General features: G+C 45.7%; 2 protein-coding genes and 1 long non-coding RNA gene across 16 annotated transcripts in view; 1 reads left to right on the top strand and 2 right to left on the bottom strand.

Moving 5' to 3' along the window:
- Nucleotides 1-1,501: 1,501 nt before the first annotated feature.
- On the top strand, nt 1,502-4,036 carry LOC126988421 (uncharacterized). Of its 5 annotated transcripts, XM_050846492.1 has the most exons (3): nt 1,502-2,966; nt 3,012-3,086; nt 3,162-4,036. In XM_050846492.1, the coding sequence occupies exons 1-3, from the start codon at nt 2,640-2,642 to the stop codon at nt 3,678-3,680; spliced, it is 921 nt and encodes a 306-aa protein (XP_050702449.1). In that variant the 5' UTR covers nt 1,502-2,639; the 3' UTR covers nt 3,681-4,036. The 5 variants fall into 5 exon arrangements, with proteins under 5 accessions (XP_050702449.1, XP_050702451.1, XP_050702450.1 ...); XM_050846494.1 differs by having other exon boundaries at nt 1,502-3,101; nt 3,237-4,036; XM_050846493.1 differs by having other exon boundaries at nt 1,502-3,101; nt 3,222-4,036.
- Nucleotides 4,037-6,224: 2,188 nt separating this feature from the next.
- LOC126988422 (uncharacterized) lies at nt 6,225-8,637 on the bottom strand. Its single transcript, XR_007741924.1, has 2 exons — nt 7,226-8,637; nt 6,225-7,126 (listed from the first exon to the last, which is right to left on the bottom strand). It is a non-coding gene; the product is annotated as an uncharacterized LOC126988422 (long non-coding RNA).
- A 245-nt stretch (nt 8,638-8,882) lies between these two features.
- Nucleotides 8,883-17,500, bottom strand: part of LOC126988420 (uncharacterized) — a 15,093-nt gene continuing 6,475 nt past the window's right edge. Inside the window, exons 4-9 of one of the 10 annotated variants that reach the window (XM_050846484.1) lie at nt 16,836-17,146; nt 16,252-16,557; nt 14,694-14,884; nt 9,480-11,280; nt 9,167-9,331; nt 8,883-9,001 (exon numbers count right to left, since the gene is read on the bottom strand). In XM_050846484.1, coding sequence (XP_050702441.1) covers nt 11,008-11,280; nt 14,694-14,884; nt 16,252-16,557; nt 16,836-17,146 — 1,081 coding nt within the window. In that variant the 3' untranslated portion in view covers nt 8,883-9,001; nt 9,167-9,331; nt 9,480-11,007. Of the gene's footprint in view, nt 9,332-9,479; nt 11,281-14,693; nt 14,885-16,251; nt 16,558-16,835; nt 17,147-17,500 lie in introns of all 10 variants that reach the window. The other 9 variants (XM_050846483.1, XM_050846485.1, XM_050846479.1 and 6 more) reach the window with 9 other exon arrangements.

The following is a 17,500-nucleotide window of genomic DNA, read 5'->3' as shown; positions in this document are numbered from 1 at the left end:
TAATATCCCTCTTGTCGTACTGTCATTCATGGCAGGCTTGGGGTAGTCAGTTGCTTCGAAGGGAATGTGCTCATGAATCAGATTTTAATCTGTTTTACGATTTCATTTTGATACACTTATGTTGTTAGAGGAAAAATCCCACATTAATATTCTCCAGCGTTTTGTGTTTTGTCTTCCATAACGTAAATGTGTCTTCTGCAAACACTTCGCATTTGTTTGCACCTCACTTTTTTTTTTTTTATTACGTCGTGACCTATTGCGCCGGTAGGCTTCTTCTCGGTGGGGCCTGATGATCGGACCAGCCCGTTCTGGCGCAGGCGAGTGTATATAGTGGCGCCATCTTGCATTGGCTCATGCTGCCCTCCCGGAGCTCATCTTTAATCCTAGAATCTAGAGTCCGGGTTGATAGGTGGTCTTCTGGACAGCATGTGGGTAGTTTTAAGCCACTCGGCGGTGACTGAAAAATCCCAGCTTCGTGGCACCGGGCGGGGATTGAACTCGCGTCGTCCTGAACGCGGCGCCGTCACGCTATCCATTCAGCTACCGCCTCCTCAATAATATCACATATCACGGGACGCAGAATTGTAGGAGACATGACTGTAGGGGTCACGCTGGCGGCACCGCTTTGTGTAGGGATGCGCTGGGTACTGGGCAAGGAGACTATATTACTGTAGTGTCCTTGGTACTAGGTGTAGGAAATGAGCTGGATACATGTTTTTTGTGCACGAAATATGATGTGCTGTGTGTGGGGTGTGTGGCAAGACTTTAGCTTCTGTGGATATGTAGATGTGACTTCGGGGTTTACATTGAATGACCAATTAAGCAAATGGGCCCAACCTTCTCTCTCTCTCTCTCTCTCTCTCTCTCTCTCTCTCTCTCTCTCTCTCTCTCTCTCTCTCTCTCTCTCTCTCTCTCTCTCTCTCTCTCTCTCTCTCGTCTTTTCCATTCATTCTTTCCTTCCATATAACATGAAAATTACGATTCTTCTTCTTCTTCTTCTTCTTCTTCTTCTTCTTCTTCTTCTTCTTCTTCCACTTTTTCAGTGAATGTGTCTATACGTATATGTTACATGTGTGTGTGTGTGTGTGTGTGTGTGTGTGTATATCCTGACATAAAATAGCTTCCTGTCGCTTAAGCACACACACACACACACACACACTCTTTCTTTATTCTTTTGTTTTGCTTCATAAACGAATATATAGTCCTCTCTCTCTCTCTCTCTCTCTCTCTCTCTCTCTCTCTCTCTCTCTCTCTCTCTCTCTCTCTCTCTCTCTCTCTCTCTCTCTCTTATTATTATTATTTTTATCTATTTTCCTTATCTTTCTCTATTTCCTTTCCCTTCCTCTTCTTTCCTTCTATTCTTTTTATTTTCTTCCTTTCCTTTCCTCTTTTTCACTCCTTCCTTATCTTCCTTCGTTTCCTCTCTCTCTCTCTCTCTCTCTCTCTCTCTCTCTCTCTCTCTCTCTCTCTCTCTCTCTCTCTCTCTCTCTCTCTCTCTCTTCATTCATTCCTTTCATTTCTTTCCTTCTATTCCCTCTTCCTTACTTTCCTCCCTTCCTCTTCCGTAATCCTTTAAATGGGAGAGAGGGGGAAGGAGGAATGGAAGGAGATGCTGGTGTGTGTGTGTGTGTGTGTGTGTGTGTGGTCAGGGAAACGTTCCGGTATAAACAGGTTTGTATACGTTCAGTGTGACCAGTTCGTCTTCCTCCTCCTCCTCTTGCTTTTCTTCCTCCCAGGCACCTGTTAATACTGCTGCTCCTTGGGTTTACTGTCCCTCCTAATAGTGCCAGGCTGACTATGGCACCAGCAACTTGCCTTCGAGTCCTTCAGTCAGTAATTGCGAGTGCCAGCCAAGGGTCATATTCTTAAACATAACGGGCTGCCGGGACGACTATTTCATACCTGTCAAGTCTTACGTTTTTTGCGTAAGTCTTATGTACTTTCGGTAATTTTCAAGTCTTACGGCGTAAGTTGAAAGTCTTACGTTTACGCTTGGGTGCGGACACACTGACTGCTTTCTTGCAGATCAAACTGAACTCATGTTTTTCATGTGGTCTTCATACTGTGTCATGTGTTTACATTGTGTTTTCATTCTGCATTTGTTTTGAAACAAATAAATATTGAATGACAAAAAAAATGGTTTTCTTATGGTTTAATTACCATTTTATACACAAACTTATGATCTCTAACGCAAAATCTTATGGCAAGACACCACAGTAGCTTGACAGGTATGTTATTTCCCAAGGTCGCAAGGTCATCCGGGTTTTAGCGGGTATTCCCCCGTTCAGGGTGCAGAAGGTGAGTCAAACTATCACTTGCATCACAAAACAGTTCATGGTAATCCCAGTAACTTCCACAAGAGACTGCAAATAGGCGGGGTGCACGGTCATACATTTTCCATTTTCCACGACATTCTTTCTCCCCTATCTTCCTTCTTTCCTTCCTATCCTCCCTTTCTTTCCTTCCTTCCTGCCTGCCTGCCTTCCTTCCTTCCTTTCATTTCTTCTCCATTTCCTCCATTCTTCTTTCCTCCTTCCTTTCTTTTCCTCCATCTTCCTTCGTCGCTAGTTATCGCTCAGTGCTAAGGTCAGGTTAGCTTAGGTCAGGTCAGGTCAGGTTAGGTAAGGCTAGGTTAGGCTATGTACGGTGAGGTCATGTCCAGTGAGGTCATGTCCAGTGAGGTTATGTTCGGTGAGGTTATGTTCGGTGAGGTTATGTTCGGTGAGGTTATGTTCGGTGAGGTTATGTCCAGTGAGGTTATGTTCGGTGAGGTTATGTTCGGTGAGGTTATGTCCAGTGAGGTTATGTCCAGTGAGGTTATGTCCAGTGAGGTTATGTCCAGTGAGGTTATGTTCGGTGAGGTTATGTCCAGTGAGGTTATGTCCAGTGAGGTTATGTTCGGTGAGGTTATGTCCAGTGAGGTTATGTTCGGTGAGGTTATGTCCAGTGAGGTTATGTTCGGTGAGGTTATGTCCAGTGAGGTTATGTTCGGTGAGGTTATGTCCAGTGAGGTTATGTTCAGTGAGGTTATGTTCGGTGAGGTTATGTTCGGTGAGGTTATGTCCAGTGAGGTTATGTCCAGTGAGGTTATGTTCGGTGAGGTTATGTCCAGTAAGGTTATGTCCAGTGAGGTTATGTCCAGTGAGGTTATGTTCAGTGAGGTTATGTCCAGTGAGGTTATGTCCAGTGAGGTTATGTTCGGTGAGGTTATGTCCAGTGAGGTTATGTTCGGTGAGGTTATGTTCGGTGAGGTTATGTTCGGTGAGGTTATGTCCAGTGAGGTTATGTTCGGTGAGGTTATGTCCAGTGAGGTTATGTTCGGTGAGGTTATGTCCAGTGAGGTTATGTTCGGTGAGGTTATGTCCAGTGAGGTTATGTTCGGTGAGGTTATGTCCAGTGAGGTTATGTTCGGTGAGGTTATGTCCAGTGAGGTTATGTCCAGTGAGGTTATGTTCGGTGAGGTTATGTTCGGTGAGGTTATGTTCGGTGAGGTTATGTCCAGTGAGGTTATGTTCGGTGAGGTTATGTCCAGTGAGGTTATGTCCAGTGAGGTTATGTTCGGTGAGGTTATGTCCAGTGAGGTTATGTTAGGTGAGGTTATGTTCGGTGAGTTTATCGCAAGTGCAATTATGTCAAGTGAGATAAGTAATGAGGTTATGTTTGGTGAGGTTGTCAAATAAGGTTTTATAGGATGAAGTTATGTCCAGTGAGGTTATCTTCAGTGAGGTTATGTCCTTCCTCGTTCGAGCTATGATCACACACACGCAACACTCTTTGCTGATGCTGAAAAGCCACTTTTTAATTTACTTATAAATGCGGTGTTAATGGACGTGACTAAAGCTTTATGGACTCTTGATAACATTCTAGTCGTTATCACTCAACTGACTTCCTCTGACAAGCTCCACAGATGTGCTGCACGTGTGTTGAGAGAGTTTGGACAGCTCTCCTCCCGAAATTGACCTCTCTTTCGGCCACCTCTTTGGATTCTTTTTGTGAGCAGCGAGTAGCGGGCTTTTTTTTATTATTATTATTGTTTACTTTTTTGTGCCCTTGAGCTGTCTCCTTTGTTGTAAAAAAGAAAAAAAAAGAAAGAAAAAAAAAAAAAGGCATACCGCACACCCGCCTGGCCCCGAGAATTAACTCCCATGACACGCTGCCACTCATGAACCCTACAACACATTGGCCCCTGTAACACACTGTCCCCTGCAATACATACGACACTGCAAAACATATGACACACTGGAATACTCATAATTCATTGCAACACACATGACACATTGCAACACACATGACACACTGCAACACATATGACACACTGCAACACACATGACACACTGCAACACATATGACACACTGCAACACATATGACACACTGCAACACATATGACACACTGCAACACACATGACACACTGCAACACATATGACACACTGCAACACACATGACACACTGCAACACACATGACACACTGCAACACATATGACACACTGCAACACACATGACACACTGCAACACATATGACACGCTGCAACACACATGACACACTGCAACACACATGACACACTGCAACACACATGACACACTGCAACACGCATGACACACTGCAACACATATGGCACACTGCAACACACATTACACACTGCAACACATATGACACGCTGCAACACATATGACACACTGCAACACATATGACACACTGCAACACATATGACACACTGCAACACACATGACACACTGCAACACATATGACACACTGCAACACATATGACACACTGCAACACATATGACACACTGCAACACACATGACACACTGCAACACAAATGACACACTGCAACACACATGACACACTGCAACACATATGACACACTGCAACACATATGACACACTGCAACACATATGACACACTGCAACACATATGACACACTGCAACACATATGACACACTGCAACACACATGACACACTGCAACACATATGACACACTGCAACACATATGACACACTGCAATACACATGACACACTGCAACACATATGACACACTGCAACACATATGACACACTGCAACACACATGACACACTGCAACACATATGACACACTGCAACACATATGACACACTGCAACACACATGACACACTGCAACACATATGACACACTGCAACACACATGACACACTGCAACACACATGACACACTGCAACACACATGACACACTGCAACACATATGACACACTGCAACACATAACACACTGCAACACACATGACACACTGCAACACATATGACACACTGCAACACACATGACACACTGCAACACATATGACACACTGCAACACACATGACACACTGCAACACATATGACACACTGCAACACACATGACACACTGCAACACACATGACACACTGCAACAGACATGACACACTGCAACACATATGGCACACTGCAACACACATGACACACTGCAACACATATGACACACTGCAACACACATGACACACTGCAACACATATGACACACTGCAACACACATGACACACTGCAACACATATGACACACTGCAACACATATGACACACTGCAACACACATGACACACTGCAACACATATGACACACTGCAACACATATGACACACTGTAACACATATGACACACTGCAACACATGACACACTGCAACACACATGACACACTGCAACACACATGACACACTGCAACACACATGACACACTGCAACACACATGACACACTGCAACACACATGACACACTGCAACAGACATGACACACTACAACACACATGACACACTGCAACACACATGACACACTGCAACACACATGACACACTGCAACACACATGACACACTGCAACACACATGACACACTGCAACACACATGACACACTGCAACACACATGACACACTGCAACACACATGACACACTGCAACACACATGACACACTGCAACACACATGACACACTGCAACACATATGCCACACTGCAACACATATGCCACACTGCAACACATATGCCACACTGCAACACACATGACACACTGCAACACACATGACACACTGCAACAGACATGACACACTGCAACACATATGGCACACTGCAACACACATGACACACTGCAACACACATGACACACTGCAACACATATGACACACTGCAACACATGACACACCACCACCAGGACTCCCCCCCCCCCCCTTAGGCACATAATTAAACAAAATGGGTAATTAAAAAATCATAATTATTTACATCATCTTCAACAACAACAGTAACGCAACGTCTCACTTACAATATATTCATCTATTTACTTACTCAACTATTTACTAACTTATTCAGTCAGACATTCGTATACTGGAGAAATATATTGTTTGCTCTCTCTCTCTCTCTCTCTCTCTCTCTCTCTCTCTCTCTCTCTCTCTCTCTCTCTCTCTCTCTCTCTCTCTCTCTCTCTCTCTCTCTTGTGGCTTAAACTACTTATATAGGAACTCTTCATACAGTATTTCAGTATTATTATTGTTCTGCTTGTTAATATTATGTATGGATGGGGGGGGTTAATGTGTGTGTGTGTGTGTGTGTGTGTGTGTGTGTGTGAGACAAGGCTCAACAGTCAGGCGTCAATTAAAAACATTACAATGATATAATTATAGGCCACGCCGAGGCTGGTTACTCCTCACCATTCCTCATTACATATAAATAGCAGTGTTGCTTTAGAGTGTGGGAAGAACGTAGCAACACAAATGACGACTCTTTACAAACTTGAATTGCCATCATTACTGCCATGGAGTGTAACACAGATAACTGATAGACTTGTTAATGAAACGACAACAAGACAGTGAAGTGGCGTATGCGAACTAAATACTAGGGAGCACGAAACAGCCACCAGGACAACGCGGGTTCGAATCCCCACGCTGCCACCTCGGATTTTTCAGTCACCGGCGAGTGGCTTAACCCATTGGATGCGGATTTCCGACAAGAAGACATCACCAAGCTACAGGAGTGGAGCAAAAAGTGGCTGCTCCAATTTAATGAAGAAAAATGTGAGGTCATGCATCTCGGGAGGGGAAATTCAGCACACCAATACCACATGGGAAACACTCCACTACCCACCACAGAGGCACATAAAGACCTGGGAGCATATGTTACCAGGCTACCAGTGAAGGGATATCCAGCACACCAATACCACATGGGAAACACTCCACTATCCACCACAGAGGCAGAGAAAGACCTGGGAGTGTATGGCACGAGGCTACCAGTGAAGGGATATCCAGCACACCGATACCACATGGGAAACACTCCACTACCCACCACAGAGGCACATAAAGACCTGGGAGCATTTGTTACCAGGCTACCAGTGAAGGGATATCCAGCACACCAATACCACATGGGAAACACTCCACTACTCACCACAGAGGCACAGAAAGACCTGGGAGCATATGTTATCAGGCTACCAGTGAAGGCGAAATCCGTGCTAATCGCAGCAGACGAGTTAAAACTACCCACATGCTGTCCTGAAGACCACCCATCAACCCGGACTCTAGAGGAAACCGTCCGAGTGAATCAAGAACGAGTTCCGGGGGGCAGCATGAGCCAAGAGAAGATGGCGCCACTAGAAACACCTGCCTGCGCCATGACGGGCTGGGGCCAAACACCATCCAGGCCCCTCAAGCAAGCCTACCGGCGCTATAGGCGTAGCGTTAAAAAAAAAAAAAGGACACCCTCAGCTACATATGTTATACTTATAAATGCATAAACGCTAATTACACAGTACACTAACTTTACCCGCACAGCCACACAGTTAACCCGGTGGTAGCAGCGGGGATCACTTTTCTTTATGGTCCCCCAAGCGAGAAAAATGAGAAAAAATCACCCCTCACACAAACCATTTCATAATATATATCAAAGCATTTCTAATCAGATTATGTATCATCTATTTTGGGGGGTTTATATCATGGCACAAATTTGACCCGTCGCTGCTACACGGTGAAGCCACAAATTTGGCCCGTCGCTGCTACCGTTAATCAATGAACGCCACCGACCATCTTTTAGGCAGTTAAAATGTACCTGGCCACAGCTTGAGGATCGAGACCTGGAGGCATATTTTCCATATCCCCAATCTCTCTACGGGTGTATGCATGATCCCTGAGTGAAGACGCTCGGCTGTAGCCTCGAAACTAATCACGGGGCGGTTTCGAAAATACTTTCATTGTTAGTCCCGCTCAAAATTACCCTGCATGACTCCAAGTAAACCTAACCTAATTTAACCCAACGTAACATGCCCTGTTCAAGAGTGGCCGCCACTTAAGGGGCTATTACACTGGGCAAATTTTCCGTGGATCTTCAGTCAAACCACGATTTCCGCTGACGCGGTTCTCATATTTCCGTGGTTTTCTGACGTGTCCACGATCTTCCAAGGCTACGGTAGACTTCACCGAAGGACGACGGTATTACTCACCATCATCAGGAGCAGCAATAGCAAGAAACAAATGAAAATCACGCTAGCGGAAATCGTGATGTGACTGAAGATCCACGGAAAATTTGCCCAGTGTAATAGCCCTTTAGGAGCAATATATATATATATATATATATATATATATATATATATATATATATATATATATATATATATATATATATATATATATAGAGAGAGAGAGAGAGAGAGAGAGAGAGAGAGAGAGAGAGAGAGAATACGCGACCGGGAGATGGAACAGACGTGGACGAGGGCGTCTCCTACCTGAGGAACACTAGTGTGTGTGTGTGTGTGTGTGTGTGTGTGTGTGTGTGTGTGTGTGCTCAGGTATACCAGGAAACATCACATGGCCCAACACTGCGCTTTCTCTCAGACTGTCAGGAATTATTAGGTGTCACCAACACTGTTAAGGATATCTTTTCTACGAGGGTTACGAACACTTTGGGCAAGGCTTTCGTTGGGTTTCTTGGTGTTTCCAGGGGTAGTTTTATGACCCTGGTGGTAGATTGATCCTTCTTTTATACCATGAACCTATAAAAACACTTCTGAAAACCTGACTGATTTCCTTCTCGGCTTTAAGCAATTCGCCGCTCAAGCACACACACTTTGGACAAGGCTTTCGTTGGGTTTCTTGGTGTTTCCAGGGGTAGTTTTATGACCCTAGTGATAGATTGATCCTTCTTTTATACCATGAACCTATAAAAACACTTCTAAAAACTTGACTGATTTCATTCTCGGCTATAAGACACTTCGGGGCTCCAGCACACACACTTTGGACAAGGCTTTCGTTTGGTTTCTTGGTGTTTCCAGGGTAGTTTTATGACCGTGGTGGTAGACTGACCCTTCTTTTATACCATGAACCTATAAAAACACTTCTAAAAACTTGATTGATTTCCTTCTCAGCTCAAGCACGCACACTTTGGACAAGGCTTTCGTTGGGTTTCTTGTGTTTTCCAGGGGTAGTTTTATGACCCTAGTGGTAGACTGACCCTTCTTTTATACCATGAACCTATAAAAACACTTCTGAAAACCTGACTGATTTCCTTCTCGGCTCAAGCACACACACTTTGGACAAGGCTTTCGTTTGATTTCTTGGTGTTTCCAGGGGTAGTTTTATGACCGTGGCGGTAGACTGACCCTTCTTTTATACCATGAACCTATAAAAACACTTCTAAAAACTTGACTGATTTCCTTCTCAGCTCAAGCACACACACTTTGGACAAGGCTCTTGTTGGGTTTCTTGGTGTTTCCAGGGGTAGTTTATGACCGTGGCGGTCGACTAAGCGTATTGCACAGAAGAGGCCGAGGATTATCTGGACTCTTTGGTATATGCGGCATCACATGATCATCTTAGTGTTGTAGGAGCAGTGTGGGGTCTTTTCCCTTGTCCCACCATTTATCTTAGCATAGTGTTCTTGATACTGAACTTCTCCAGTTTAACCTTCACCTTGTGCCTACCGTGTCTAGTAGTGCTGATATGGTGCCAAAGCCTAATCTAGCCAAACTATCCTAACCGGGCCAACTTGAAACATAACCTAGCCTAAGCCTATCCCAGCCCATCCCAACTCAATCTAGCCAGCCTAACCTGATCTACCTTGACCCAAACCTAGCCAGACTAACCTAGCCCAAACCTAATCTAGGCAGCCTAACCCAGTCCAGCTGAAAACCTAACCTAGCCAGACTAACCTAACCTAGCCTAAACCTGACCCAACCCATCCTAACTAAACTTGGTCAGCCCAACCCAGTCCAGCAGAAAACCTAACCTAACCAGACTAACCTAACATAGCCTAAACTCAACACAACCCATTCTATTTAAACTTAGCCACCCCAACCCAGTCCAGCTCAAAACAACCTTACTTAAACTCAACCCAGCCTCTCACCAAACCAAGCCTAATTAAACCTGGCCAGCCCAACTCAGTCCAGATAAAAACCTAACCTAGCCAGACTAACCTAACCTAGCCTAAACCTAACCTAACCCATCCTAACTAAACCTGGCCAGTCTAACCCAGTCCAGCTGAAAATCTAACCTAGCCAGACTAACCTAACCTAGGCTAAACCTAACACAACCCATTCTATTTAAACTTAGCCACCTCAACCCAGTCCAGCTCAAAAAAAATAACTTTACTTAAACTCAACCCAGCCTCTTACCAAACCAAGCCTAATTAAACCTGGCCAGTCCAACCCAGTCCATCTGAAAACCTAACCTAGCCAGACTAACCTAACCGAACCCATCCTAACTAAACCTGGTCAGCCCAACCCAGTCCAGCAGAAAACCTAACCTAACCAAACTAACCTAACATGGCCTAAACCTAACACAACTCATCCTATTTTAAACTTTGCCAGCTCAACCCAGTCCAGCTCACCAAATAACTTTACTTAAACTCAAGCCAGCCTCTTACTAAACCAAGCCTAACTAAACCTGGCCTCGCCTAAACCCAACCCAGCCCCTTACTCGCCTGTGACGCCCACCTCCCTTGCAGTCTTCCTCGCCTTAACCTAGCCAGCCTAACCCAGTCCATCTCTAAGACTAACCTCGCTTAATCCCAACCACGCGTCTCACTTCTCGCGGCGTCCACCTCCTTTGCAGCCTTCCTCGCCCGCCACTGATACCAGAGCCAGGTGTTGTCCTTATCAGGGTGGAAGCAGCCGTAGTAGAGGCACAGGAAGAGCAGTCCCCCAAGGGCTCCCCCGAAGAGTATCCCGATGCCAAGGTCGTGGTAAGGGTTGTCGGGTGCCGCTGAGTGCCACAACAGTGCAATGATGAGATGCTCGGCCAGGGTGATGATGTAGTACAGAGCGATGCGGAGGATCTGTGGATGAGGGTACGGTGAGGGGTGAGGCCAGGGAGGGCAGTGGCTGGTGTCCGCAGACGGTGCCGCTTTTCACATAACTATCTCAAAAGCCCGGAAAGATATCAGTCAGGATCTCCTAAGTGTTTTATCACATTCATGGTACAGAAGATTGGCCACACAACCAGAAGAGCCATAAAATTATCAATGGAAATGCCCCAAACTCCAACGAAAGCCCACTGGTTCTTAACTCCTTGACTGCGGATTTCCTACAAGAAGACATCACCAAGCTACAGATATGGAACAAAAAATGACTGCTACAATTCAATAAAAAAAATGTAAAGTCTTGCATCTTGGGAGGGGATATCCAGCATACCAATACCACATGGGAAACACTCTACTATCCACCACAAATGCAGAGAAAGACCTGTGAGTGTATGTTACCAGGCTACCAGTGAAGGGATATCCAGCACACCAATACCACATGGGAAACACTCCACTATCCACCACAGAGGCAGAGAAAGACCTGGGAGTGTATGTTACCAGGCTACCAGTGAAGGGATATCCAGCACACCAATACCACATGGGAAACACTCCACTATCCACCACAGAGGCAGAGAAAGACCTGGGGGTGTATGTTACCAGGCTACCAGTGAAGGGATATCCAGCACACCAATACCACATGGGAAACACTCCACTATCCACCACAGAGGCAGAGAAAGACCTGGGAGTGTATGTTACCAGGCTACCATTGAAGGCCAAATCAGTGCCAATCGCAGCGGACGGGTTAGCTATCTCAAAAGCCCGAAAAGGTATCAATCAGGATCTCATAAGTGTTTTATCACATTCACGGTACAGAAGAATGGCCACACTACCAGAAGAGCCATAAAATTATCAATGGAAATGCTCCAAACTCCAACGAAAGCCCAATCTAATGTGGTGGGGTGTGCAAGTCCTGAAAAGTTTGAGAATATTAGGCCGGTATTATAAGATACTTTCGCTTCTCACATCAGCTATTTCTAAAGGTCAAAGAGAGGGTCAGTCGGGTTATAATGAGTGTCTTTTTAGATTCACAGTACAGAAGAAGGGTCGAACTACCACCAGGGCCATATAAATACTCCTGGAAAGGCCTACAACTTAAACGAAAGCCTTGTGAATTATGTGTACTTGGGAGACGAAATGTTTTAAAATACGACCCTATTATGACCCACTGGCTCTTAACTCCTTGACTGCGGATTTCCTACAAGAAGACATCACCAAGCTACGGATATGGAACAAAAAGCGGCTGCTACAATTCAATTAAGAAAAATGTGAAGTTATGCACCTTGGGAGGGAATATCCAGCACACCAATACCACATGGAAAACACTCCACTATCCACCTCAGAGGCAGAGAAAGACCTGGGAGTGTATGTTACCAGGCTACCAGTGAAGGGATATCCAGCACACCAATACCACATGGGAAACACTCTACTATCCACCACAGAGGCAGAGAAAGACCTGGGAGTGTATGTTACCAGGCTACTAGTAAAGGGACATCCAGCACACCAATACCACATGGGAAACACTCCACTATCCACCACAGAGGCAGAGAAAGACCTGAGAGTGTATGTTACCAGGCTACCAGTGAAGGGATATCCAGCACACCAATACCACATGGGAAACACTCCACTATCCACCACAGAGGCAGATAAAGACCTGGGAGTGTATGTTACCAGGCTACCAGTGAAGGGATATCCAGCACACCAATACCACATGGGAAACACTCCACTATCCACCACAGAGGCAGATAAAGACCTGGGAGTGTATGTTACCAGGCTACCGGTGAAGGGATATCCAGCACACCAATACCACATGGGAAACACTCCAATATCAACCACAGAGGCACAGAGAGACTGGGAAGTATATGTTACCAGGCTACCAGTGAAAGCCAAATCCGTGCCAATTGCAGCGGACGGGTTTTAAAGATTTTCAGCACCGAGGCCCAGAAATTGTAGAAATGAGAGCAGACAGAGGACCAGGTGGAGAGGGATGAAGTTATTTTGCATGTGTTGCCGGGAAGGATGAATCGAGGGCACCAACATCAGGGTCAGTATTCTCGGACGCTTTCGCCCCTCACATCGACAATTTCCAAGGGTCGAAAAGGAGATTAACCCAGTAGCAGCGACGGGCCAAATTTGTGGCTTTACCGTGTAGCAGCGACGGGCCAAATTTGTGGCTTTACCGTGTAGCAGCGACGGGCCAAATTTGTGGCTTTACCGTGTAGCAGCGACGGGCCAAATTTGTGCCATGATTTAAACCCCCCAAAATAGATGATACATAAACTGATCACAAGTGCTCTGATATATATTATGAAATGGTTTGTGTGAGTGATGATTTTTTCTATTTTTTCTCGCGTAGAGGGTCCATTAAGAAATATGATCCCTGCTGCTACCGGGTCAAGGGACACCTCTCCTCCCGAAACTAACCTCTCTTTCGGCCACCTCTTTTGATTTTTTTTTGTAGGAGCAGCGAGTAGCGGGCTTTTTTTTTTATTATTGTTTCCTTTTTTTGTGCCCTTGAACTGTCTCCTTTGTTGTAAAAAAAAAAAAAAAAAAGGCGACAACTAGCGAAAAACAGCTAAACATAGAGATCTCGGTTATTTCTTACCAAATCAAGCTGAAGTTTTGACACATAATAGAGTTCAGAACGTACATTAGTTTTGATCAAAGTGTTGTTTCTCCAAAAGTTAGCGTTTTTTGAGTTATAAGTTCTCTCTGCAGAAACATCGCTTCCGAGAAAAGCTGATCGAATGTTTTAAAATACTGAATGTGGACAATGTCAAATCATTTATGATCGATGACACTTTGCGAACGAGAAATGATGGCACAAAACGTACTACTGTAAACAAGTAAATTCAGACTGCACGAAACTTTTCTTCACCACCGTTGTAGTGCGAGAATGGAATAAGCTCCCGCCTTCCAGTGTAACACGATTGACTCCTTTAAAAATAAGCTTGACCGTCACTTCCTTCAACTTAATATTAACTGAAGTAGAAATGTAAAGTTTAGGAGCCATCTGATCAATATAAAATCTTTTAGGTTTAAGGGCAGACCGCCTAGTTTGGACCATAGGGTCTGTGTGGTCTGAAATTCTATGTAAATCAATGTAAATCCAATCCCTTCCCTTCCCTTTCCATCCCTTACACTCCCTTCTCATTCCTTCCGATCCTTTCCCTTCTCTTCCCATTCCTTCCTTTCCATCTCTTTCCCTCTACTCCTTCCCTATCATTTGTCTTCCCCCTTCTCCCACTTCCATCGTTTTTCATTCATTCCCGACCCTTCTCTCCCTTCTTATTTCCACACTTGCTTCTTTTACCATTCCATTCCTCCTCACTTTCCTTTCTTTCCCTCACTACCCTCTACATACTTCCTCCCTGGCTCTTCGCCCTCCTCACCTGCCTTCCCGGGGATGTGGTGACGAAGGAGAAGAGGTAAATGCCGCCAAAGGCCACGGAGTTGACGAGGGACATCTCCGCCACGTCGAAGTAAATCCACAGGGCGTGAAGCAGCCAGCGCAGCGTGATGGGCAGCCACAGCCAGTCGAAGTAGATCACCCACAGTAGGGCGTACGCCACCACCCTCGACCCTGCGGCGGGAACAGAAAGCCTTAGAGCCATATTCTTAACCCCTTGACTGCGGATGTCCCACAAGAAGACATCACCAAGCTACAGGAACGGAACAAAAAGTGGCTGCTACAATTCAATGAAGAGAAATGTAAAGTCCTGCACCTTTGGAGGGGAAATCCAGCATATCAGTACCACGTGGGAAACACTCCACTATCCACCACAGAGGCAGAGAAAGACCTGGGACTATATGTTATAATGTTACCAGGGTACCAGGGAAGGAGAAATTCGTGAGAATCGCAGCGGACGGGTTAATAATTCCGGGGTCCAAGCACACACATTTGACAAAGCTTTCGTAGAAGTTTGGGGCAATTCCAAGTGTAGTCTTATGACCCTTCTGGTGGTTTGATCATTCATTTATGCCACGGACCTGCAAACCACTCATTAGGACGCGATTGATAATCATTGCCCTGAAACATTTTCGTCCTCAATCACATAATAAATAAGCCAGAAAAGTATCGGGGTATCGGCCATATTTGCCGAATCCGATATCGATACTACATAAAAAGGCCGATACGCCGATACCGATACCGATATTATAGGCACATCTCAAATATTAACAGGAGTCATTGTAGTTAATATACCACCACGATCACGAAAAAAGCATTAGCTACAAATAAGGTAATTACTTCCTCCAAACCCAAAATAGTTACAATGACCTTATAGGATATTTTTTTTACCGGTGCAGGGCTGAGGTTGTAAGTGGATTTAAAAGGTGTCCTCAACCTCAGTCTTACCAATTCGTGTTGGCCTTGTCGGCAAGTTATCCCGCCTCACGACAGTACTAGCTGCTCAAAAAAACAGATTTAATGTTACATCTTACGTTGTACCAACGCAAGGTAGATTGCTAGTTCTTACTAAACACAACGTTTAAAAAATCGGCGGACACCGCCTCATCACGTGCTGGACTCGTGATCAGTATCTACCCTCCCAAAAGAGTCTGGAGCTTGATAGTGACTGATCTTTGGGTACTACTGAGCACTTACATGCCACACACACCCATTCCCCTTGCTCCAGTGGGGGCAGTAACCGCTCCTGTTAGCAGAGAACCTTTAGTGGTGTGTGTGTGTGTGTGTGTGTGTGTGTGTGTGTGTGTGTGTGTGTGTGTGTGTGTGTGTCCAAGGGTATATGTGCAATTCAAATAGGTACACACACACACACACACACACACACACACACACACACACACACACACACACACACACACACACACACACACACACACAGACCGACCATAGTTAAAAGTACATAATGACACACACACACACACACAGACTCTAGTTATTACATAATGACACACACACACACACACACACACACACACACACACCTATAGCCAACAATTGCCAGCAGTAGATCATGGCCTCGGCGCCCCAGGACAGCACTCCCTTGGTGTCTCTGGGGTCGGGCAGGGAGGTTTGCGTGCGGCTGCTGCGTGTGCGTGTGCGTGAGGCATTGGCTGACCCGCTGCTCTCCTCCTGAAGTTTTCGCCGCTGTGTGGACGTGTTTGCGAGGTGCCAGGCGAGCTTGTTGCAGGATACATAGTGGACAACCCCCAGAGTCATGGTGCAGGTGAGCTTGGCGACCACGGAGCCCAACCTCACTGCCAGCACGGTCAGGGCCCACGGGTCGTACGCTGCCGGTGGTGGTGTTGGTGGTAATGGTGACAGTAACAGGGTAAGGTGGGTAGGGGTAGAGATAAAGGTATATAGTAGTAGTAGTAGTAGTAGTAGTAATAGTAGTAGTAGTAGTAGTAGCAGTAGCATATCAACTTGTATGTATCAGTATTTTGACATTAACCTCATTTTAACATACCATTCTCTCTCTCTCTCTCTCTCTCTCTCTCTCTCTCTCTCTCTCTCTCTCTCTCTCTCTCTCTCTCTCTCTCTCTCTCTCTCTCTCTCTCTCTCTCACGTGGTTCCAAGGTGGTGGCCGGGAAGATATCAATGGCTGTTACGTTGACCAAGGTGGCTGGAGTGGTGGTGGTGGTGGTGGTGGTGACGGGGGATTTGGGAGGCAGGAAGGTGGAGGGCGGCATCTGCAGGAGCTGGGCGAGGTTGAGGACCACTATCGGGGCGTCCTCGAGGAAGATGATGACGAGGCGGAGCAGGGCCACCTCCGCGATCTCCACCAGGTAGTTTTCAAAGTTACGCTGCTCCAGGGCGTAGTTCCTGTTGTTCCAGTGCTTCCTCGCCCGCCGCCCGTACACCCAGGCATCTATGTACCTGAGGCAGAGCGACTGAGATCATTTGTGTTCCCCTTTCTCCCACTTCCATCGTTTTTCATTCATTCCCGACCCTTCTCTCCCTTCCTCTTTCTACACTTGCCTTCTTTTACCATTCCATTCCTCCTCACTTTCTTTCCCTCACTTACTACCCCTACATACTTCCTCCCTGACACACACACACACACACACACACACACACACACACACACACTGGATAATAAGCGTTATGGAGACGGGACAGCACGAGCCTAGTACAGCTCTTTTCCTGTACTTCACAACTAGGTAAATACAACTAGGTAAACACACACACACACACACACACACACACACACACACACACACACACACACAC

Source organism: Eriocheir sinensis, chromosome 69, assembly GCF_024679095.1.
Source record: "Eriocheir sinensis breed Jianghai 21 chromosome 69, ASM2467909v1, whole genome shotgun sequence".
Classification (NCBI taxonomy): domain Eukaryota; kingdom Metazoa; phylum Arthropoda; class Malacostraca; order Decapoda; family Varunidae; genus Eriocheir; species Eriocheir sinensis.
This window is presented reverse-complemented; position numbering and strand designations above follow the sequence as displayed.

Bases quoted from the DNA above. Each gene is read 5' to 3' on its own strand.
- LOC126988421 (XM_050846490.1), top strand. From the start codon at position 2,640: ATGTACGGTGAGGTCATGTCCAGTGAGGTCATGTCCAGTGAGGTTATG. The intron at 3,102-3,191 runs GTTATGTCCAGT...ATGTCCAGTGAG, and splicing joins GTGAGGTTATGTTCGGTGAG to GTTATGTTCGGTGAGGTTAT.